Source organism: Manis javanica, chromosome 13 (assembly GCF_040802235.1).
Source record: "Manis javanica isolate MJ-LG chromosome 13, MJ_LKY, whole genome shotgun sequence".
Lineage (NCBI taxonomy): Eukaryota > Metazoa > Chordata > Mammalia > Pholidota > Manidae > Manis > Manis javanica.
Window position 1 is genome coordinate 53320325 of NC_133168.1, and position 23041 is coordinate 53343365.

General features: G+C 37.7%; 2 protein-coding genes across 5 annotated transcripts in view; one reads left to right on the forward strand and one right to left on the reverse strand.

Moving 5' to 3' along the window:
* Positions 1 to 10064, forward strand: part of TBPL1 (TATA-box binding protein like 1) — a 31504-nt gene extending 21440 nt beyond the window's left edge. The window contains exons 2-7 of one of the 2 annotated variants that reach the window (XM_073219631.1): positions 1581 to 1653; positions 3401 to 3483; positions 3648 to 3711; positions 5579 to 5682; positions 5773 to 5867; positions 7843 to 10064. In XM_073219631.1, the coding sequence (XP_073075732.1) occupies positions 1581 to 1653; positions 3401 to 3483; positions 3648 to 3711; positions 5579 to 5682; positions 5773 to 5867; positions 7843 to 7922 (499 nt within the window). In that variant the 3' untranslated portion in view covers positions 7923 to 10064. Of the gene's footprint in view, positions 1 to 1474; positions 1654 to 3400; positions 3484 to 3647; positions 3712 to 5578; positions 5683 to 5772; positions 5868 to 7842 lie in introns of both variants that reach the window. The other variant, XM_073219632.1, reaches the window with a different exon arrangement.
* An 866-nt stretch (positions 10065 to 10930) lies between these two features.
* Positions 10931 to 23041, reverse strand: part of SLC2A12 (solute carrier family 2 member 12) — a 53742-nt gene continuing 41631 nt past the window's right edge. For all 3 annotated transcript variants that reach the window (XM_073219630.1, XM_073219627.1, XM_017644523.3), the window contains 2 exons: positions 22512 to 22644; positions 10931 to 12231 (listed from right to left, as the gene is read on the reverse strand). In XM_073219630.1, the coding sequence (XP_073075731.1) occupies positions 12078 to 12231; positions 22512 to 22644 (287 nt within the window). In that variant the 3' untranslated portion in view covers positions 10931 to 12077. The remainder of the gene's footprint in view (positions 12232 to 22511; positions 22645 to 23041) is intronic.

Genomic DNA, 23041 nt, shown 5'->3' on the forward strand with positions numbered 1-23041 from the left:
AAATGTTGAGTGCTTTTCATATATTTTATATAATTCCCACAACACTATCTTGGTAGGCACTGACTCTTTCATGCCACAGATGAGAAAACTGAGGCACTATAGAGTGCATGACTTGCCCAAGTGCTCCTGAGTCGGACATTGAGCCTGCTGCTTAAGATTGGTATTGATAACTGCCTCTGTCCCTCACTTATTAATCTGTCTACCTATACACCTACCCATTGGGCCCCACTGCTACCCCTGCCCCACCCCTTGTAACTAAAAATCCTTTGAGGTTGTTCAAACATACACAAAGAACAGAATAGCAAAAGACAAGCAGATTGAAGGAAATATAAAAATGAGAAATATAATGAAGCTGAGGTACAATTAATACACAGAATTGAATACTGTATGATCCTAGAGAGGTGTCAGAAGTCTTGACTTACTGTGTTCTATCAGATACTAAAAGACAAAAAAAAACCCACAAGATTTAATTTTTTTATTTGGACTCTTGGCATTGTCATTGTTTTAGTTATATACTAAGATGAATTCTTTTAAAGAATACTTGTTTTCATATTGTGGCTATAAGGAATCTTAAAGATAATCATAATAGTGTTGTTACTATATTCTGATTTTCTCTTTGTGGGTTAAGTAAACTGAATTACTATTACTTACTTTTTACTATTTGGAAACCCAGTCAAAGAGAATCTGTTTGCTGGATTTGGGTCAATGTGTTTAGTAAAAACTGGCGCCCGTTTTTGTTTGTTTTATAAAAGTGCTTCAAACAGTTTTGAAAGGATACATATTTTGGAAGATTGTGATCTTAATAAAAATGGTATTGTGCTAACTCTTTGTAAGAGCTCTTCCCTACACATACAAGTGTGAGCTTCTTGAGGACAAAAGACTTTGCCTTATTAATTTTTTTCTCCAGTATTTTTGGTGTGTAGAAGGTGTTCAGTAGTTGAATAGTGAGTGGATGACTAAAATGAGAAAAGTCTGTTAATAAACATGTAATATTTCTCCTTCTTTAAACTTAAATAAGTCAATTGTCCTACCTGAAACAGAGGAAAAACAGGTCATCCTGTTTATAGCCCTGGCAAGATGTATGAAGTGGGTTGTAGTAGTGTTAATGGTTGGACGTTGAGACCACAAAGTCCACCCCTTGAACTTAGCATGTTAGGAGAATTGCCATAACTGATATGCCTGGAATATAGTGATTATAAAGGTGAGTAGCAGAAGATAAGTATTGCAAGTTCCTGGCATGTAAAAGTTACTTATTAATTTTAAGAATGAAAGCTAGATCCAGGTTTTCGATTTTATGTGACATGTTATCTTTTAAAAAATGACATTTTTAATGGGGAAAAGAAGGGACATGATTTGAGTAATGTTTGAAAAATAATATAGATTCATTTCTGCATTTTAATTTTCAAGAGTATTTGTGAGAAATGAATTAATGGAACATTTAAGTTTAATTACTTTATTTTGTTTCATTTCTCAGGATGTGATCTCCGTGGTGGGAAGCTAAGTTTTTAAACTACTCCAATGGATGCAGACAGTGATGTTGCATTGGACATTCTAATTACAAATGTAGTCTGTGTTTTTAGAACAAGATGCCATTTGAACTTAAGGAAGATTGCTTTGGAGGGAGCAAATGTAATTTATAAGCGTGACGTTGGAGTAAGTATCTGAATTTTGGTATGTATGCTGCATAAAGTAATTTTATAGTGCTATGGATGATACAGTAAAGCGGCACCTTGCCACATGCTACTTGTACTGGGTGCAACATGGAGCCCTTTGAAAGTGGCTCCTCTGCTTGTGAAGAGGCAGCTTTTAGAGATACCTACCTTGAAGTCTTAGCAAATATCTCTGTAGCTCCTGGACATTTTATTGTTCTCTCAATTTCTTATAACTGAAGAAGGGGACATTTGTACTTCATGTATGCATATTATAATTATATTTGAATGATGCCCTAATATATGTATTTTAATTTTTGTACTATGTTGACATATCCCTCTTTAATTAGCTAAGAAAGTTCTTATTCAATAACAAACTGTTGGAAATAATATGATTCTCATCCTAACATGGACATTTTAGATTTTACTTTTTGTTAAACCTGTAATATTTAAAATAAAAGCATTGATAACTTGCTTTTAACCTTTAGTGTTTTGAGATTAACATTGTAAACGACATTGGGTGTTCATTTGGCTTTTATAAACCAAAGAATGATGAGATATTTATCTTAAATGTTTATTATGTAAATTAAGAATGTATTTGAAGGCTCAATTTAAACTCTAAAAATTAGATGCCAGTATGCCTCAGTAAATTATTAGTTCTTAGTACTAGAAATGAAGTAAAGATGAATCAAATTCAATAAAACATTTCATGACCAGCAATTAAAAATTTTCAAATTCATCAAAAAAGAATATTTGTCTGCTGAAAGTATAGAGAGCAGAATGCCTAACACTGCTTTGGAACTTGAGCATGCCATAAGTAGAGAAGTCATTTTTCCTATGAAGGTTAACTGAAAAAGCTGAGTTGATGGACAAGCTGATGATGAAAGACAATTAAATGTAAAGTAATCTCAACACAGTGTTTCTCAGCCACTTGTGTATGAAATTTTATAATGTATTTTAGCTCACATTTTATTTTGTCTTCGGTAAATTTGTCTTTCCAGATTTAATAGCTTTCTAGTTTGATAACATGGTATATGGCAGAGAAAGGGAGGAACTCAAAATGTAACAAAAATTTTAAGGAAAAATGTCTGATTCATTTATGTGTTATGTTGTTCAGTAAACATATGTCTCTTACACATAATGGGTATATAATGAAAATTTCCATAATTGAAAAGTCAGTGAAAATTTAAATTCAAATATTATCTTAGACCTTAGTCCTTGGCCTATTTATACTTACTCTGTAGGTAATTTCATTCAAACCTATAGTTTTACAGGCCTTTCATATGTAAGAAATCAAAAAGTACATTTCTCACTCCAGCGTTTCTCTTGTATTAATGATTTGTATATTGAACTTTAATATATAATAGGCATCTCAACTCTGAGGTACACTATAAAGTTAATGGTTAGAAAGTGGTGAAGGCATGGATATTTTGGTCAAATGGGAAGGAAGGCTTCTCTATGGAGGTGACATCTGGTGGCAACTGAATGAAGTGAGAATATTGAGGGAAGAATATTCCTGATGAAAGTAACATTTACTGTAAAGCTCCTAAGGTATGAACATTTAATTAAATGTCCTTTGTGTTCATTATGGTGCTTGATTTCAGAATAGGTGAATTGGAGAACAGTTATTTCAATCTTGGGTAAGCTTATAGTAGTATTTAATCATTAAAATAGCCACATAGAGTAGAACCATGTGTGAAAATTAACGTTTAGTGTGTAATCAGATAGGTTTTTGTTTTTGTTTTTTTCAGAAAGTATTAATGAAGCTTAGAAAACCTAGAATTACAGCTACAATTTGGTCCTCAGGAAAAATTATTTGCACTGGAGCAACAAGGTAAATTTTATTTGGGTTTTTAATTGTAATTTAAAAATTTTCCCCTCATGGTAAGGACATTTTCCTAGACTTAAAAACAAAACCATATGTACAGTTTGTCATGATCCTCAGTATGAAATTTATTCCTTATATAACTGTTACTTTTTCTTTCCTTAAAACCATAGTGAAGAAGAAGCTAAATTTGGTGCCAGACGTTTAGCCCGCAGTCTGCAGAAACTAGGTTTTCAGGTAACATTTTCAAAAAACATACAGCTGCAAAATATTCAAGGATTTATTTTTGTAAAGTTAAAATTTTTAATATAATAGACCAAGGAAATCACAGAAATTCTTGTTATGGTTGACCTTTTGCTAGATGTTTTTTCTACTGTTCTTCAATACAAAAATATAGCGGCCAAACTTGCCCATAGATTACTTATAAAAGATCCCAGCTTTTTCCCAAATCCCTTGCCCGTAGAGAGACAGACTTCCTTCCTTCCAACTGCCTTTTCAATTCTTAATTTTTTCACTTTATACCAAAAAAATCATGTTTTTGGTCCTTTCAAGAGTGGTATGTCATGGTGATGAGTAGAGAGCTGCAAGACCCTATGTTTATAAAGTTAAAACATATTTTTGTTTATAGATAGCTATCGCATGAATTATAAAGAAGGATATTAGAATGGAACTTGGATAGATGTGTGCATACTATGGCTAAGAAGAAACAATATTCCTACATACTATGGTTAGTGAGAACATTATCAGTGTAACAGAGAATTGTGTTACTTAAAAATATGCAGAACTTATTAATCTGTGCTTTAGAAATAATTGTAAATAGTGTTATAAGTCGAGAAGAATTCAAAAGAATAACTAATACCAAATATGTACCTGTATATAAGAATTGAGAAGAGACTGCATTCTGTAAAGTCAATTAGCTGTAATAAAAAGGACACAAATCCAAAACAAGATTCATGTTACACGAAGAGGGACAGTGTAAGATTTGTTGCTGCATTAAATCCACACAATGTGCACACTGGTTGGCAAGCTCTCATACTTGTAAAGTGTCCATCACTGGCAGGTTAACTTTATCAAATAGAATTTTGTGGAGGCCTAAATTTGAATAAAACCAATACATATCGTGGACTTGTTACGTCGCCTGCCAATGATGAGTAAATGGAAGGAAGATAAAGACGAGCCAGGCCTCCAGAGAGGTGGGCCTAAACTTTGGGGGATTTGGATGGGAAGTGATGGGAAGTGGAGTTTCCCTCTGAGGGAGGAAGTGGTAGGAAGGCACTGAGGTGCTGGGGCTTGGGCGGCGGGGCGGTGCCGGAGGAGGAGAGTCGCAGTGCGGTGAGCCACGGCTGACGGGGCTGCTGTGCACGGTTTGTGACTTTCTTCAGCTGCCTTGTGCGCGTACTGAATTAGAGGACGGATAGTTCATCCAGAATGACGGTGTTACTGGGAACATTTGAAAAGATACTGAGATAAAACCATTCCAGTTAATGGTAGGAGCAGCCGAAGTTACTTTCCAGCCTCGGAGCGTCTTGTTACAGCCTGACCTGAGAAGTGTGGGGAAGAATCCCAGTTAACAACACAGTTGTTTCACTCTATCCCTCACTCTGTCCCCAAGAGAAAACAAATATCTACCCAAAGTCACAGAAATGTTGTTTTACCTTACTGAATATGAGAAAAACTCTGACCTTTGGAGCTCAGTGTATACTCACCATTTTTTGACCTTTAAGTGACATCTTTTACTTTTTGACTCTTGAGAAGGAACATTGTGGTTTAATTTTCTTTCTGACTCTCCTCTCTTCCATCTCAGTAGATTAAATATCCCATATGAAATTTTTAAAAGGTAAAAATATTCAAAAGACCCCAAATATTTTAATCATTCAAATGCCTCATTTTATTAAATTTTTAATGAAGTTTTTGAGCTTTTTTAAAAATTGTAATATGAAAGAGTCACTGGTAACTTAAAATATGATATCCATGATTAAGATGTTTTTGTTTATCTTATTTGTTCTTATTTTAAAGGTTTGAAACTTAATTAACAATTGTCCTGATGAGCAGACTTTTTTGTTTCAAAATAATTCATTGAGTTGTACCTTTTTTTCTCTTAAAGGTAATATTTACAGATTTTAAGGTTGTTAATGTTTTGGCAGTGTGTAACATGCCATTTGAAATCCGTTTGCCAGAATTCACAAAGAACAATAGACCTCATGCCAGGTAGGTCTTTGAGGAATCAAGATAACTTAACAAATTTGAAATTACTTGTCAGGCTATAAATCTATTAATTGTGGCTTTCTTTTTGTACAGTTATGAACCTGAGCTTCATCCTGCTGTGTGCTATCGGATAAAATCTCTAAGAGCTACATTACAGATTTTTTCAACAGGAAGTATCACAGTAACAGGTATTTTATGACATTGAAACCAGCGCTTGTCATGTATGGATTGAGTGAGAAAAGACGAGCCTATACCAAACTAAAAATGTCTGATTTGTCTCCTTCAGTCACTCCTGCCCTTCAAGGGGAAACCAGTTTCTTGACTTTTAATACTGTAGATTACTTTTACCTGTTTTTATATACTATTTTTATGTCTTACACATAATATTTTGGGTCTGTCTTCTTTCACTCATTATTATCTTGGTGAGATTCATCCATATTATTTCATGTAACTACAGATCATTCATTCTTATTGCTGTGTAGCATCCAGTGTATGCATATACTGTCCATATGCATTTGGATAGTTTCTAGTTTGGAGCTATTAAGAATATTCTAGTATATATTTTCATAGTGTAATTTTTTTTTTAATTTATGATACCTTGCATTTAAAATATGCACAAATCCCATTTTATGAACTTCACTGAGGTTTTATATAAGCAAAATATTGAAATATAATTGATAACTATTTGTTATGTTTTATGTGTGTTTTGTTGTATCTTTTGAGTCTTTTAAGAATTTGGAAGGAGTACTTTCCAGAGACTAGAAGTAAATGTCAAAGGGCCCAATAGCACCAGAGTGATTTATTTCTTGGAAGTCAGGCCCAAACTTTGACAAAATTCATTTCAGGAAAATTTCTTTAGTCTCCTTAAATTTTTCTTTTTATTCCTTTGATCCTTAAAAAAAATCATTGATTGATACCATTAGGCCCTCAACAAATAAGCTGTATTTTTTATTCATCTCGGTTTTTTTCTTGGAAACTTGTTTGTAAAGTCTAGTGCCAGGGTCATACCTGAATCTTAAAAATGGAATACTGGGGAACAAGTTGTAAGCTCCCTTCTTTCAACTGTTTCTACATGTTGGAGCCTAGACCTCTGATAGGCCCCCAAATAGATTATTAAGTCATTACTAAGTATAGAATAAAACAATGCCTGTGTGAGCTTATTTATTGAGTCAATAGATAATTAGCACAATAACAAATTGAAGATAGTTGACCTGGCTGATTAGTCTGCACTCTATTTTTACATCTGCAATATCCTATGAAATGTTAACAATTCAGGGAACAGACACTGAGTGATTCCCATGGGCAAAGCTCTATACTGGGTGGGGGGTGAAGTGAGTCAGGAAGCAGGGCCAGGATAAGACATGGTCAGTTAGAGTTCACAGTGGGTGCATGGGTACATTTTCAGGATCTTGCAAAAGAGGTAGGGGTACATTAGTGAAACCATTTTTATTCATCTTACAAAATGAATCTTACAAAAATATTTTTTGCTGTCCTTTGTTTTATTTTAGTTATCTAAATGAAAGTTCACATTTCAGAAAGTATTCCTAGCATTATATGGATTAATTAGTATATAGTATCACCTTCTTCCCCCACGCTTTTTTTTCCCATGCCTGAGTGAGCCGTGAGGATGAACAGCCAGACAATAATAACATGAAGATACCAAGCAGTAGTAAGTCTGGAGGGAGTTTCAGATGCTGTGGCTTATAGCAGCCCTCCGGTTCCCCAGCACGTTGGGAGCGGCTCTGCTCTCAGTACGCCTGGGAGCTTCAGGCAGAGCCTCACCTAGAGCCAGACCACAGCAACAGAAAAGGTCATAGGTGTTGAGCCCCATCTGTCATTCCTTCCTTTAATGAGCATACAGCACTTTGTATTCTCCTTTGTGATAGTTTGTGCAGGTTTTTATACTTACTCTCTTCACACTGGTGTCCTTAAGATGAATGACAATGTTTTGTGTTTCAGACTTCCTTTAATTGTTGCAGGAAAAAATTTATTCTCTTGCTATTTATAATGATTGTGTGTATAATTATGTAAGTGTAGATTTTTTTAAAAAACAATAAGTGTGCTATTCTAAACTACATGAATATTTTTGGTTCCGGGAAATGAGCTTTTCCTAGTGCTCTCTTTTGCCTCTTCTCACCCCTTTTTCCATTGTGTTTGTTACAGGGCCCAATGTAAAAGCTGTTGCTACTGCTGTGGAACAGATTTACCCATTTGTGTTTGAAAGCAGGAAAGAGATTTTATAATTTGTCACTTAATTGGTTAGAATCCCTAACTGAGCACCTTTTAAAATCTGCTGCACATTGGACTCAAAACAAAAGGAAAACTGGACCAACAGTAATTGAGGAAATAGACTCTTTTATTCTTCACAGCTACAGTGTAAGCTCCAGGCCCTTTGGATTTTATTTCAAACCTTGCTGTAATATGAAAAGGAAGTTTACAAGACATGACATTGCTGCTTTTACAAAAGGACATTCTATTTATTTTCGCAGTAATTCTCATGTCCCCATAAGCAGAGCTGTCACAGTGTGCACTACCTTAAATTGTTTTTTGTTATCGTCATTTTTTTCCAGTTTGAGCTAATGTGTTTTATTTGTGAATAGTCTTTTACATTTTTGTATGCTGAATATGGGCACCAAAGAACCTGTAAAAATTATCTTTTTCAATTGAATGTGCACAAATAAAAGTTTGGAAAAGATTTCTCCTCATATCCATTCTGTAACCTTTATTCCCCATTTTCCATTTTAACAAATTGTATTCATAATTCTTTTTTCTTTTTTAATCTATGCAAGCTTAGACTTTTGCTGAAGTATGTTGGCTTCTTTTTGAAGTGTATTTTGTAAATATATATGCCACATGTGTATAGTATCTTTTAATGCTCTGTTACCAAATATCAAATAGGAATTTTTTTCTTGTAGATTAGAATTAAAACATGTATATAAGTTCTAGGGAATGACAGTAGAACTTTCAAGATTAGGCATAATGTTTTGTGTTGCTTATTTAATATGATAGAAAATGTTAAATACCTTTTAAAAGTTATGAAGTTGTAGTTTTAAAAAGAGAAACTTCTTACCTACAGGATGGATATGAGAAAGAAACTGATGGGTTGTACCTCACATATGTACTTTTGTTTTTCTGGAAAGACTCAACTCTAGTTGTAGGAAAGTAATCATCTTAGGTTGGTGCTCAAGGGTATACCAGGAGTCTTGTCAGAAGTTGATACATTGTGCTGTTTTAACAAGAAGTGCCCACAAGCTGCCTCTGTGCCACAGTATAATTATAATACAGTTCAATTTGAACTTGGAAGCCATTTTGCAAGATATGTCTTTCCCCTTGCTGTGTCTTATTTAATGGAGCTAAAGAGTGACTTCAGTACATACGATTGCTAATCGTAAAGATAAAATAAATAAGCATTTGTGAAGCAGTGGTCTCCGGCTCACCCAGTAATGCAGCATCAAGCTGCAGGCGTGCTCTGCCACTTCCACTTAGGAGTATAACCAACAGTGTTTTTATGTAGAAATAAAGCTGAGTGGGGAGTCAATTATCTTCTTAGTAGAAACTTAATTAATACAGACAATATTCTAACACAATCTTTCACTAAAGCCTGAATTTACAAAATGTTTTGAAACCTTTATTGGAAAATTGCAGCTTCTTAATCTCCATATTCTCGTACATTTTTCTGAGCGTATTATCAAATCTGGACCTAGTTCAAGTGCTGCTCAGAAGAACAGTACACACTATTTCATGTTTATTTTTATTTTCTTTCTTCTGGTTGCCTTCCCCTGTCCTGCCTCTCACTATCTCAAAGTGCGGGCCAGAGGCTGACTTTTATACTTTCTTTCTTGTAAAAGACTTCATTATGATTTTCAGGCTTCTATCCACTTTTTTTTTTTAAACATTGTATTTATTTGCTTCATTTTAAGATCCAATAGGATAGGTAACCTCACAAAATATAGAGAATAAAATTCAATGAAAAAGTTACAGGTTCTGGGCAGACTGTTTTAAAAATTTGAGATTTTCCATTTAGTTTTAGTTAACAGTAATAAGTAACTTCCTGACTTGCAATGTTCACGAAGAAATATAGAAAAGGGGAAACACGATTATATGGTCAAGGTGCAAATCCAGATGTTATAACATTTTCAGTATTCAAGTGACTTGAAAACTGGGTAGATCCGTAGCTCATCAGAATGCTTTCCCAGAACAGAAGACAATCTAAGCAGGTCTGGTTTTAATACTGCTTCATGAGTGTCACTGGAAGATTGTCACAGATAACCCACTTAACCTAAAAAAGCTGGTAAGAAACAAGTGTGTCTTATGTCTTCTGCTGGCTTTTCACAAGTGCTGTAAGTTTTTTTTTATAAATAAAAACTGTGAATATATACATACAAGTTATAAGTATTCCCCCCTTTTTTTTGAAAATCAAAAAATGTGGGACATATTGTATAAAAATTAATTTGAATGTTTAGTTATAGAGTTAGGATAATAAAAGAACTGTAAGGAAGTGTTTAAGATACTGAAGTTGAAGTTACTAATGATAAACCTATTAGGTTTATAAACAATTGCCTACCCATTTAGAATAAATCAAGAAAAAGCTAAATTATAGTGTTTGAACTTCAAAGGAAACAGTTGTTAACATATCTTTCAAACAGTTGTTACATATCTTCCAATCTGTGATGCTTGGCAAAGAAAACAAAATTCTTATAGATTACCTGCATTGATTTTTTTAAATCTCAGCATAAAATTCAACTGAAGATTCATAACAAATTTCATAAATTGATCCATTACTGAATAACCTCCCCTTCTAAAACAAAAACAATGCATGCTTTAACTTGCATATGAAATGTACCATGGTAAAACTAAGATCTCAAATCTCATTTCCTTGTAACTTCCCCTGTCAGTTTTAATTTAAATAGTACGTTGCAAAACCAAGACTTTTAGTCAGTCTCCTGAGTCTCTCATAATTTCATCCATTTCTCAAACTACCAATATGTTTGTATTTATATCTACATTGCTCACATAGGTTTATAGTCTTTCCCCTTTGTTGTAATGGAATGTAGTACATTGTATACCCTTATATCAAACTGGGACAGTTTGTTAGGGACCATTAGGAAAATTCCATACTAAATAAAAAGAGTTTTTGGCTCTTGGGATTCTTCAGGTTAATCATTTTATAAATTCTTTATCAAGTTAGGTTGTTCATGCTTGTTTTTTGTGTGTCTTCCATAGCTTATTTGTAATTTAATAGGTTACTAAATTGGGTCAAGATTCTTTATTACAGATTTTCTATATCACATTCAAATTCAATTGGTAGAATGCCTCCCAAGGTCTTGAAATTCAACTGGAGAAATACAGAAGAGAGTCATCCATTGCTGTGTGGGTGAAAACCCAAGTTTCTGGTACAGTTGGTGTTCTCTGTTTCATCATAGAGAAGAACGTAGTGAGAGCATTGTCCTGATGTCTAATTGTCATTTTTTACATCTGCAGTCATCTGAACATCAGCATCGGTGATAGCTTTCCTGTGTGCCACAACCTGAGGTAGTGATACTCCTGAGGAGTGCAGAGACGTGCAGGGAACTGTGGGTCGCTATTAAGTTATCATGAAAGCCTTAGAAGGAGTGAATGTTACAGGCTTGCTTAGTAGGTCAAATCATAATCTAATGGCCTGACTCCTTTTCTAGTAACTTATTAACAACTATTTCTAAATAAATATGGTCCCAGGATTTTGAAATTGCCCTTTTTGTTCACATTATTTTTAAATGGATGGAAAAATGCTTATTTTTCCCAACTATTGCGGAATTGTCTTTTAATATTTTATAATACATGAAATTCATAAAAGGATATTTTACATTATAGTTCATAATTTAAAAAATAAGCTGCATAATCTTTGTACTTCTTTAACCGTAATTAGGAATTATCACTAAAATCCTAACCAAGACCCTATCCTAATTTAGAACCTATGTGCAGGTGTCCACAATGTGTCCTAGTTCTGTTTTACACAAGACCCAGTGCTAGGAGCATCTTAGTAGGAAAAAAAACCGTGTAAGCTCACATTCAGACCACTTAAGTAATCTGAATAATAAAGCTGCAGCAGGCCTCAAATGCACCTTAAGGCAAAAGTTGATTTCATCACTAGTTATAGTCTTACAAAGGCTGCTCTGTGAAAGGTGGAAAGTATTGAACTAGCCTCTATTTTTTTTTTTACCTAGTATTCTAGTCAGAGTAAGAAAGATACCACTTGGAACTTTGTACTTTGTTTACTTTTTGGTGAGTGGAGATTAAAGGTTGTCTTTGTAATTTCAGGGTGTCCCTTTAAAAGTAGCTCCATGACACTAAAGAGAGGACATGGGAGTGGCCAAGACATATTGGTATGAAGACAATATTGTTTTAAGGTTTTGAGGCCACTAGGCCTCTGGAGAAAGCTGCCGCGGCTGTCCCCTACCACATGTCTCTTTACACTCCAGGAGCTGCACTTGGGGCTTGCTTCCTTGAAGCTGTGTTGGCACTAACTCCTCTTCATGATGACGCATAAAACAAATGTTGTTTTTCACATAGTTCCTGAAAGAGAAAGAGGCACTAATGAAAATGTCATTCTTAGTTTACAGCACTTGAAAAAAATGTGCAGGATATTTTTTAAACCACCCTGGGTTTTAATGATCAGCCATGCAAAAAAATACATTTTTATTGCGGAGCCTCAATGTGTCATGACATTCGACATAGCACAGAACTTTAGTCAGTCGCGTGGAAAGGTTAAGACGAGGTGTCTTCTCAGAACCCAGTCTGGCATCCCTCTCATCAGGTCAGAGATCCAAGGATAGTTAGTATTGTATAGAACTAATGGCGGTAGCATCCAGCATCAATTTTATTTTCTTCCAATTCTAAACTACCAGTATGCCTCTGTTTATATGGACATGGTCTGTCTTCTGCATTACCCATCCCCTTGCTCCTGCATGAACAAGATCTTTTTTATAGGATTTTTCCCTTCAGAGCAAAGATGTGCTCTAGTGGTTTACCTTTATTTAAAAACAAGGCAAGTAGAATCTCCCTCCCCGTCAAGTGTCTTTTCCGGTAATTTAACCAGTTACTCTCGTGGCTGGAACGTGCCTGGTAAAACAGGTGCTGTGTGTAGGGTGGGTAAAGCTGCCTGCTCTCAAGAAACTCACATTTTAATACAGGCGACAAGCACATAAGCATATAATTTCAAGTAGCAGAAATGCTAATGAGAGAGGAAAGGAATGACGTTGGGTTTGGGGGTGACTATATCATACAGCTGGCATGTTTCTGAAGAGGATACATTTGGTCAGAAACTTGGAATGAAGTTAGGGAGGAAAGCATGTGAAGAATCGCAAGGAGAGTTGCGTTTTACAGTATGGCTAGAGCATGTCAAGTTCCTGATTGACAGATGAGGCTGAAGGGGTAGGCAGCCCCTACAGTAAGAAGTTAGCATTTTATTTGGAAATAAAGTTTGAGCCATAGGATTTTGAGCTGAGGAATGACATTTTTAAAAGCTCAAACTGATTGCTGTACGGAGGATAGACTGTAGAGGGCAGGACCTGCAAGAAGACCAGCTCGAAGGTTAGTGTAGTCCAGGTGTAGTCCAGGTGAAAGCCGGTGGCTTGGATTGAGACTGGGAATGTATCAGATTCACGGTATGTTTTGGTAACAGAGCTAACAGACTTACTGGTAGTACAGATGTTAGGTGTAGGGAGTAGTATAGATGAATCCTAAGCTTTTGGCCTGAGATACCTCCCCCAAGCCCCAGGCAGAAGGCTTGTGGAGGAGAGTGTGTAGGGGGGTTGTAAATGGGACTAGGAATCAAGTTGTGTGGAGGTCATGTTAAGCTAGAGATGCCTATTAGACATTCCAACGAAAGATGTTATTTGGCAAGTAGATCTGGGAATTTGGAAGTTAGGTAAAAAATCAAAGCCTGGAGATATCCATTGTGAGTCATCAATTTATGGATGTCTTACAAAGCTATGGGAATAGATCTAAGAAGTATAGATAGAGAAAAACTCTAAACACTGAGTCCTGGGCACTGTTGTATTTACAGGTGTGGAGGAAGAGGAAGCAAAGAACACCAAGGAGTGATTAATGAGGGAGGAAAACCAAGAAAAGATATTCCAGAAGATGAGTGAAAAAAGTGTTTGAAAATAGGGAGCATGAGTTGCTGGGCAAGTGCTGCTGGCAAGTAATATGGGCACTGAGAATTGCTCCTAAGGTTTGATAACTCAGAAGTCACATGTAGTCTTAGGAGTAAGAAAATAGGTAAGAAAGCCTAAGTGGAGTCAGCTCAAGAAAGAATAAAAGTGAGGACATGGGGAAGAAGAACACTACCAAAACTGAAAAGTAGGGACAGGGAATGTGTCAGCTAATTTGAGGTCTAGGGAGGTATTTTGTTAACGATGGGAAATCTTGCAGCCGTGTGTGTGTGTGTGTGTGTGTGTGTGTGTGTGTGTGTGTGTGTGTGTGTGTGTGTGTGTGTGTGTGTGTGTGTGTGTGTGTGTGTGTGTGTGTGTGTGTGTGTGTGTGTGTGTGTGTGTGTCATACAAGAGGTTTGGTAGATGTGGTCGACTAGGAGGTCTCTCTGTTTTGTCAGTGAACAAAAAAAGCAACATCAGCATGGGCAAGTGGGAAGGAGTGCTGGGAGCTTGAGAGTATAACGTGAAGAAGCCGTCTTGGGGATTAGGAAGATCAACTCGCCAGGGAAGTGCAGATTGCAGGACATTCTGGTGACCTACTTGAGCTTTGTGTTCATAAATTGAAAGCTTGTCGGCCTAACCGCACATTTTCTTCAGCCATGTTTAGCTGCTCAATGCAGGGATAAAATAAGCTAAGAATTGTTTTACTCTGAGTTAAGTTTTGCCTGAACAATGGACAGGGAGAGGGCAGGATGTAGAGAGGGTGGTGGTCTATGATACAGATTTAGCAGGGTAAGTGAGGACATGGTGATGGCTACTCAGTGGATTCCAGGTCCTGGTGTGGGTGAGGATGTGTTGAAATTCAGGTGCTCAAGCAAGTGAGCTGGAATGCAGAGTGGCCACAGGGTGAGCGGAATGCTGTGAGCAAGTAGTGACAGGTAATGACCATCTAGGGTACGACCATCCCGTCTGCTTCCCTTCACAGCAAACTTTGAAAGTGGATTGTAGTGGGTGTCTTCCCTTCATGAACTTCCACTTCCTCCTCACACCTCTACCATTACCTTCTGTCCTCCCCATTGAGACTGTGGCTTACTAGCCTGTGGTCAACCTCCCTCTTTGTATTTGGCCTCTCAGCAGCAGTCAGCATTGTCCAGGCCTACCTTCCTACAGCACTCTTGGCTTCACTGCTGGCCCCTTGTCAGCCCTGTATGATGATCGCTCTCTGCTGGATCTCGAAGAGTTGGTGTGATCATGGGCCTGGGCCTGGCCCTCATTCCCTTTGCTCTCTCACCATCTGGTTCTCATAAAATAAATACCACCTACAAGCAGATGGCTATCCCAAATCTGACCCTAAGCCTGATTGTCTCCAGAATTACAGACTTCCATATTCAGCTGCTGACTAATAATGTGCCTATTTGATATCTAATAGACATCTCAAAATTTATACATCTAAAATAGAACTCTGTTAGCACCCCAGTCCCAAAACCTAGTCCTCTTTCAGGCTTACTTATCTTACCATCCACACAGTTTCTCAAGCTAAAAATGTAGGAGTCAACCTGACTACTTCATTACCTTACTCCCATGTCCAATTCATTCATTCATTCATTCAATAACGAGCTTCAACTGTGTGCTAAGGAATTAATTCAAGGTGCTGGAAAACAACAGGCAACAAAATATACAAAATCTGCTCTTAAGGAATTTAAATGCAGTAAGAGAAGATAGACAATGAATCAAGTGAAATATAAAGAGTACCAGCTTTGAAAAAAAAAGTTATGAAAGTAGATGCAGAGTTAGGGACACAATTGTGGGAGGCCCAGGAAAAGTCTGCAGGAGGTGAAGCAATGACCAGTGGATATCTAGGGAAAGAGAATTCTAGACAGAGGAGACAGGGCCAAGGTCCTGAGTCTTGAGCACACCTGGTGTGGTTAGGATACAGCAAAAAGGCCAGAGTAGCTGATGACAGTGAAAGACAGGGAGAGTAATAGGATATGTAGGGCTTTATGGGCCATCGACAGGCTTCTTACTCTGAGACGGAGAGCCACTGGAGGATTTGGGCAAAGGAATGGCTCGATCACATTTAAAGAGATCACTGGCTGCTGTGTTGAGAATATATTGGAGGGGATAGGAGGTAAAAATGGCCCAGGCAGGTGGCTATTACAGTAATACAGGAGATCTTGGTGACTCCAATCGGGGGTAGCAGGGAAAGTGGTCAAGCTCTGGGTATATTTTGAAACAAAAGCCAATACAATTTTCTGATAGATGGAACATGGGAATGAGAGAAAGAGGGAAGACTCGAAGGCTTGTACCTGCAGCAGGTAGGGTGAAGTTGACATCAACTGAGGCAGATAAGATTGTGAGTGGAGAAGGTTTGGAACATTGGGGTTCAATTTAGAGCATGCTAAGGCTGAGATATCTGTTACACATTGAAAAGGGATGTGGTGCAAACAGTTGAATAGATAAGTGAATTCAGGAGCAATATCACAGCTAAAGATACAAATTTCTGAGTCCCTGGTGCACAGATGGTATAAAGGCCATAACTTTTGAGGTCAACAAGCCAGTGAGGGTGAGAGGGGAGTGGTCAGAGGACTAAGTCCTAGGGCATGCAAATTCCCTATTTAGAATCAATCTGATGTGTAGTTAAAGTGGAAGGTTATGGAAATTTCCTTCTGACTGGGTCCATTTTCTCAGTGAAGTCCAAAGCTGATGAGCAGGAGGGAGGGGAGCTGAGGAGGTGGGGAGGTTTCCCAAGAGAGGAGGTAATGGGTGAGCAATTATCTAGGAGAGGAAGTTTAAATAGACTAGAGATGTGTGATTGCCAGACAGTGAGGGCTGCTTGGGTCAGTGATGATTGAAAATGAGCCCCAGTGACATGTTGAGCTGTGTGACTGCTCATGCTCACTTGGCATACCTCAAAATGTACATGAGATCACATCACTCCCCTGCTTAATAGATTTAGTAGCTTCCCGTTGGACTTAGAATGAAATCCAAACTCACTCAGCCTGCAGAGTGCTACAGACTTGCCAGCTGAATCTCAAACGATGGCAGTCTCCTGGGCTTCTTCCCGTTCCTGGGCCAGGTCAAGTGTGTTTCTGATTTAGCCTTTGCACTTAGCTGGTCTCTCTGCCTGAGTTCTCTTTCCCCTTATCTTTGCAGGGTTGGCTCTTTTTTATCTCTCCAATTATCTTAAATGTTACCTCTCAGAATAACTTGAGATCTCACCCAGTCAAAAGTGGCCGCTTAATCAATCATTATCCTATCAGCACATTTCCATTCTGGCATTGTTGCCTGCTAATTAATTTTGTACCACCTGACACCTGGCACATGGGAAGTGCTCAGTTAATATTTTGTGAGTAAGTGAATTTGGATGAATGCAAGGAGAGACCACATAAAATTACCTGCTGAAAGTGAAAGATAACTCTCAGAACCAAAGTATTTATAAAAACATTGTTGGATTTCTCTACTTCCACTTTAACTGGGGAAAAATATAAAAAGCACAGCTGAAAATGTAAATGTGGCAAACGGCCCGTTTTGAGTTTGTAGCTGGCAAGGCAGAAGTTCAAAATGAAATCCTTTCAAATTACATTACTGCTGAAATCTTTTCTGACCACTCAGCTGAGTCACTGTGTATTTTATAAGAAACCTAACCACCTTGTAAGAATATTTGCTCTTTTAGCCTTGTAGAAATAGAAGAAAAGAACCCAACTCCAAATAGCAGAAAGGAAAATGTTAAGCAACGCTAGTATCAAATTCTTAATCTTCAGAAAATCAATGGGATATATCCATCAGAGTGTCTACAAAACTTGATTCATGTTTCATTAACACCTAAATTCATAAAGATCCTTCACTTAGCAGTGTCCTTCCCCAGCCTTCAAGTTCACTTGAGCTTTGATGTCCTAGCAAATTCCCTGGTCTTTCCACTGCCCCATGTTTCCTGAGCTACTTTGATAGCGTTCCAATACCATTATGTATTTTATTTTTTGTCTCTGTCAGTTCCCTCCAGAGAACCCTGTTTAACATATATACTTCCTACATACTTTGGGCAATTTACATAATCTGAACTGCTTATATTTTCATTTTCAAAGCCTTTGCCAATCTCCTGCTTTCCAGCTAAAACAAGCCCCAGGCTCCCTCATATTGCATAAGTAGGAGGTAGCAAAGATTTCCGAAAGCAACTTTGTTTCCTTTCTGCTCTCAGTCCTGGGCTTCCTCACAAGATAGATCTCCAGTGGATACAGCATTTGCTGCTGCTATGAATGTTTAAAATGCAGTTTTTGCCTTCTCATCTTTCATAATTCTCTCCACCAGTGTCCTTATCTATCTTCATTCTTTGATACCAACCTCACGCAGTCTGTCTAGGGGTTGACGGTACTTTGGGTTTAGATCTCTCCTACTTTGCAATTTACAACTTTCTTGGAGTGGGTCTAGATTTAAACTTGGATTTAAATTAGAGCATGACTCAAAAGTAACAGAAATGTGATTCTTTTAAAAACATGTCGTAATTCAGAGTTTTACTTGTTTAGACAGATTCCTTCCCCTCCCAGAATTCTGAATGAATATGTTTTGTTGAATTTTAGATATTCAAGTCATATGCTCTTAGGAAATATCTTATTCTGGAGGTCTCCTAGATAGAAAGACTGGCTTATGTTTGTCTTCAAATTTTCATTTGGTTTACAAGTTGATACATTCTGACAGTCCCATATGCAAATAGATCTTACAGTTTCTTTAACTCACCCAGAACATTCTATTTTCAAGTTAAAACTTTTTTAAAAAGAGTGCAATGAGGGATGATAATAGAGTAGGCCCTTAGTGTCATTTAATTAATTCATTACTGATTTCTCCCCTACATCCATCAAATTTTTAGAATTGAATTTTAGCAAACCTTTATTTTCAAAAGAATTTTGCTCCCCGGGTCATTCAAAAGTACATACAGATAGGAGAATTTACCACAGAGCCCCTCACCTGCCCAGCCCCTTGCAAGCCCCACATAGTCATGCCTGATTTTGCACCCACAGTCTACTATTTTACTTGAAAAGGGGTCTCAAAAGCTTAGGCTCCACATAACATGGGTCTGCCCCTGCTTACATACCTACACACTCACGTGTGGGGGACAGAATTATCTCCAACAGAGATCTTCCTCCTCAGCTAGAGCTCCCAGCCTTCTTTCCCTCCAATTTGCATGGCCCAGTGGTGCATCAGGTAGAGTTCGAACCAACGGAACTCAGTGCTGTCCCCCAACCCCCACCACAATCCTGCCTCCTAAGCCTGCTCTTCCTCCTCTTTCAGCTCTTGGTTTGGTGGATGTCCCACTGCATACTGGGTTAGTTCTCTAAGCTAGAGAGAGTCCCCATTTCCCTCCCTGCCCCAACTGCCTTCTCCAGTCGAGCTCCAAGTTGTGTAGGTTCCATCCCTGCACCCCACCCACCACAGTTCCCTACCTGACTCCTCATGGGTCTCCCTCATTCAGCGCCTCCCCTTCTCATTCTCCATATTTTGCCTAAGTGCCCAGTTAAGTCTAGTCCCTTTTCTCCCTATTACTGTCTTCAGGGTGAGATCCAAATTCTTTACCAAACAGGACAGGACCCTTTGTAAGTGTTCGCTGCCCTTTACTCTGGGCTCGTCTCCCAGTGTCCAACTCAAAACCTGTCCCCTTTGTATCATACCTGTGAGCTCATTGGCCACTCTGTGCGACTCCCCTCTGACTCCCATGCACTCCTCTTTGCCCAGGTAACTCCTTCAGGATTCAGCTTTTTATTTACTGATTTTTGTTTATTGACGTATAGTTGATATACAATATTATATTGGTTTCAAATATACGACATAGTGATTCAACAGTTATCTACATTACTAAATCCTCACCCCCAACTAGTGTAAGATTCAGCTTCAGTATTACAGGAAGATTTTTATAGCTGCAATCCTTCAATACCCGTGACTTTCCTTTGCCAGCCAACACAGTGTGTTGCAATGGTCTGCTTTCTTATCTGCCCCTGAAAATAAAACAGTTATGGATTCTCTGTCTCCTGTATCTTCAGTTCTTTTCTAGAACAGTGCATGGTCCAAAGTAGATGGTCAACAAAGAATTGAATAAGTAATATCTGAAGTGCTGGGGAATGGATTAGTTTGGTATAAGCAGTATGGCTCACTTATCTGAGCTCATGCCTCCTCCTCTCACTGCACAGACTGGATTAGATGATAGATTAAATCACATCCTCTGACCCATAGATCAAAACCTATTGTGGTTTATACTGTTATCCGTGGTTGGATCCCCACACACAATGAATTCAGCATTGGTTTTATCCACAAGTTACCAAATTAAAAACTAAATACTTTTTATTTAATCTTTAGGTAGGAATCAGTATTAAGCTAGATACTACAGAGGTTACATAAGGAAAATAATGGGCAGAGATCATTCCTGGAAACCAAAACTTTTTAACCCTATTAAGAGGTGAAACTGCAAGAGCTTTAGCTAAGTCAGTGTAGAAGAAAAGGGGACTAGAAAATATTGGCGAGCCAGGAGAAAGGAATGCTATCCCGTCTGAGGGTTTCTCAGGGTTTCAAGATGAGGATTTGCCATGTCTCTTAAGGCATAAGGATCTTGGATTAAATCTTCAAAGCTAACTATAATGTAGGAATAGAAGGAGAAGTTAAGAAATAAGAAAGGGTCAGTGATAGGAAGGGATCCAGGAAAGAAAATTGTTTCATGGGAGCTAAAAGAGAATTTCAAGAGAGAGTAGGTAAGATAGATTAAATGTAGTAAAGAAAACATTCTTTTTCGTTCATCTCTTCAAGAGATTGAATCAATTCTTACACCCCATAAGTCTTGACTATCCTCAGGACTTGTACTGATGATAGGAAGTGATGAAGTATGACTTCCAGAATGGAAACCACATGGGACCCTGCAGCATCCACCTCCACTACTTGGAATGCTGCCCCGAGTCTGACATGGGCGGGAACCCTGCTAGCCTCCTGGAGGATGAGGTCACATGGAGAACTGAGAGCTCCCAACGGTGTCCGCACCTACTACCATCTGCGGGAGTGAGGCGCCCTCGGACCTCCCTTCCAGCTGACCATCCTGTGATGTCACCACGTGAGTGAGCACTGGTGCAAGGAGGAGAGGCACCACCCAGCCAAACCAAAGGGTCCTGGGAAACAATACACAGTGTATTCTGAACCACTGCATTTGGGGATGGTTGATATGACACAAGCCATGGGGAGGATGAGAAATGAAGAATGACCCATGGATTTGGAAGTCATTGGTCCTGGCATCTCAGTTTTGGAAAAGGCCTGAATCTGCCAAACATGTGCCCAGTTTACAGATGAGTGCATGAGTAATCAAGGTCTAAGGCTGTTATTGGAGCTGTATATGTGTAATGAACAGTCTTGTTCAGATTCTGTGCTCATCAAGAAAGCCAATCATTTGGCTTCAACTTGCATTGAGCCAGGCAATGTGCTAGTTAGACCAAGGGTACAGCCAGCATTCCTGATAATTATATTTCTCTTTGAAAATTAGTAATTTTCATTTTCATTGTATTTTTTAAAAATACAATGGGCCTTAACTGTATCAAAAATTAGCCCTACAATTTGGTTTTTAGTTTACAACTTGAGTTATGTTTTGCTTTTCTGCTTCCTAAAGTGAAATATTTCAAAAATGTAAACCATTTAAAAGTGTGTAACTATAAAGTGAAAATTCTCCCAATCCTACTTACTTTATACCCTAGTAAACAGTATTAACAGCTTATAACAGGCTATATATATATATATATATGTATATATATATTTATTAATAGTCTATATAAATATGTATGTACACATATACTTCCATCAGTTCACCAATCAGATTTATTCTTCTTTCAGATAAAAGCTGAAGAATCACTGTGCCCAGTTTCTGTAGCAATCACACATTTCTGTCTTGTGTATTGAAAGTTTTTAGAAAAAGTCACAAGCTGTAAATATGTAATTTCCTTCCATTATATTAAAACCCTAGAACAAGTATCTCTACAGTGTGAAGTATAATGATTCATTCTGGGAAGAGGAACAGGTTCCTCTCCATTCCTGGGCTCTGTGCATCACCTCCTCCCCCAGGCCACAGGCTCTGCAGTTAGAGCGATGAATTCAACTACTAAAGGAAAAGGGGAGTTTTCTCACAGCCTGCGTCTGAATTGTTTAAACAGTCTCTCCGTAAGAAATCTATTAGATAACCAGTTTTCTAAATGCCTCTTCATGTAAGAAACACTTTATCTTTCTTAACTTACTTTGTACCATATTTGGAATAATTGTAGACATTTAAACCCCAGAGTTTTCCAGGTAATCTTTACCTGAACAAGTTTAGGGCTTAAAGAGACCTGTAAGTGTGACAGAGGTGGCTGAAGCCCACAGTTCTAGGCAATGAGCATGACATCCCAGCACCTTCCTGAAACCCCAAATTAAAACTCCACTGTCTTGGGGGAGCTAGGGAGATGGCGGAGATTCTTCGATCCTTACTGAAAAGAGCTTTGAAAGGTTTCCTTAGGAGAAAGCATGGGTTATTCTAATTTCTCTGCTGAGTCACCAAAATTACACATATGGCAGAGAAATTGGAATTATGCTTTGAGATCTGGTTTCACACCAATGGCAATATCCTAAAATAGCTGCAGATATTATTATTTAGTTATATATAAAAGCTGCATTTTGCATTGTTCATAGAGAAATGCACATAATACTTACGCATTTGCCAGCTCCATTGATATTTGTTCCAAGGAGCATCCCTTTGTCTCAGGTATAAACACAACAACAAAAACCAGGGATGCTAGACTCATGATTGTATATATAAAGCACACCCAGGGCAGGCCAATGAGATCTATAAAGGACAAAAGGAGATGGTTAGAAATGTGTTTTGTGTTGCTATGATCCCATTTGTGGACAGCTGCTTCTTAGAGTTTATTCAAAAACACACTTATTTTCAAACATGCTGGTAATATGCAGAGAAATAGCAATCACAAATAAAAAATATAGCCAGCCTCTGAAAGTTTCATTTTTACAAGCTATCGCAGCTTTCTTTGGTAAATAAATAGCAGCCTTGTAAGTATCACATTTAAACCCAATTGCCTCTTGGTGAGCATGATTTTCTTTTTCAAAATGGTAATATGCTCACAATGAGTGTGTGTTCATTGCAAAAAAGAGAGACTTAGGCAACACAGAAACATTTTTAAAAGGTAAAATATCTCCTGGTACTCCTCACCCTTCACAACCCCTCT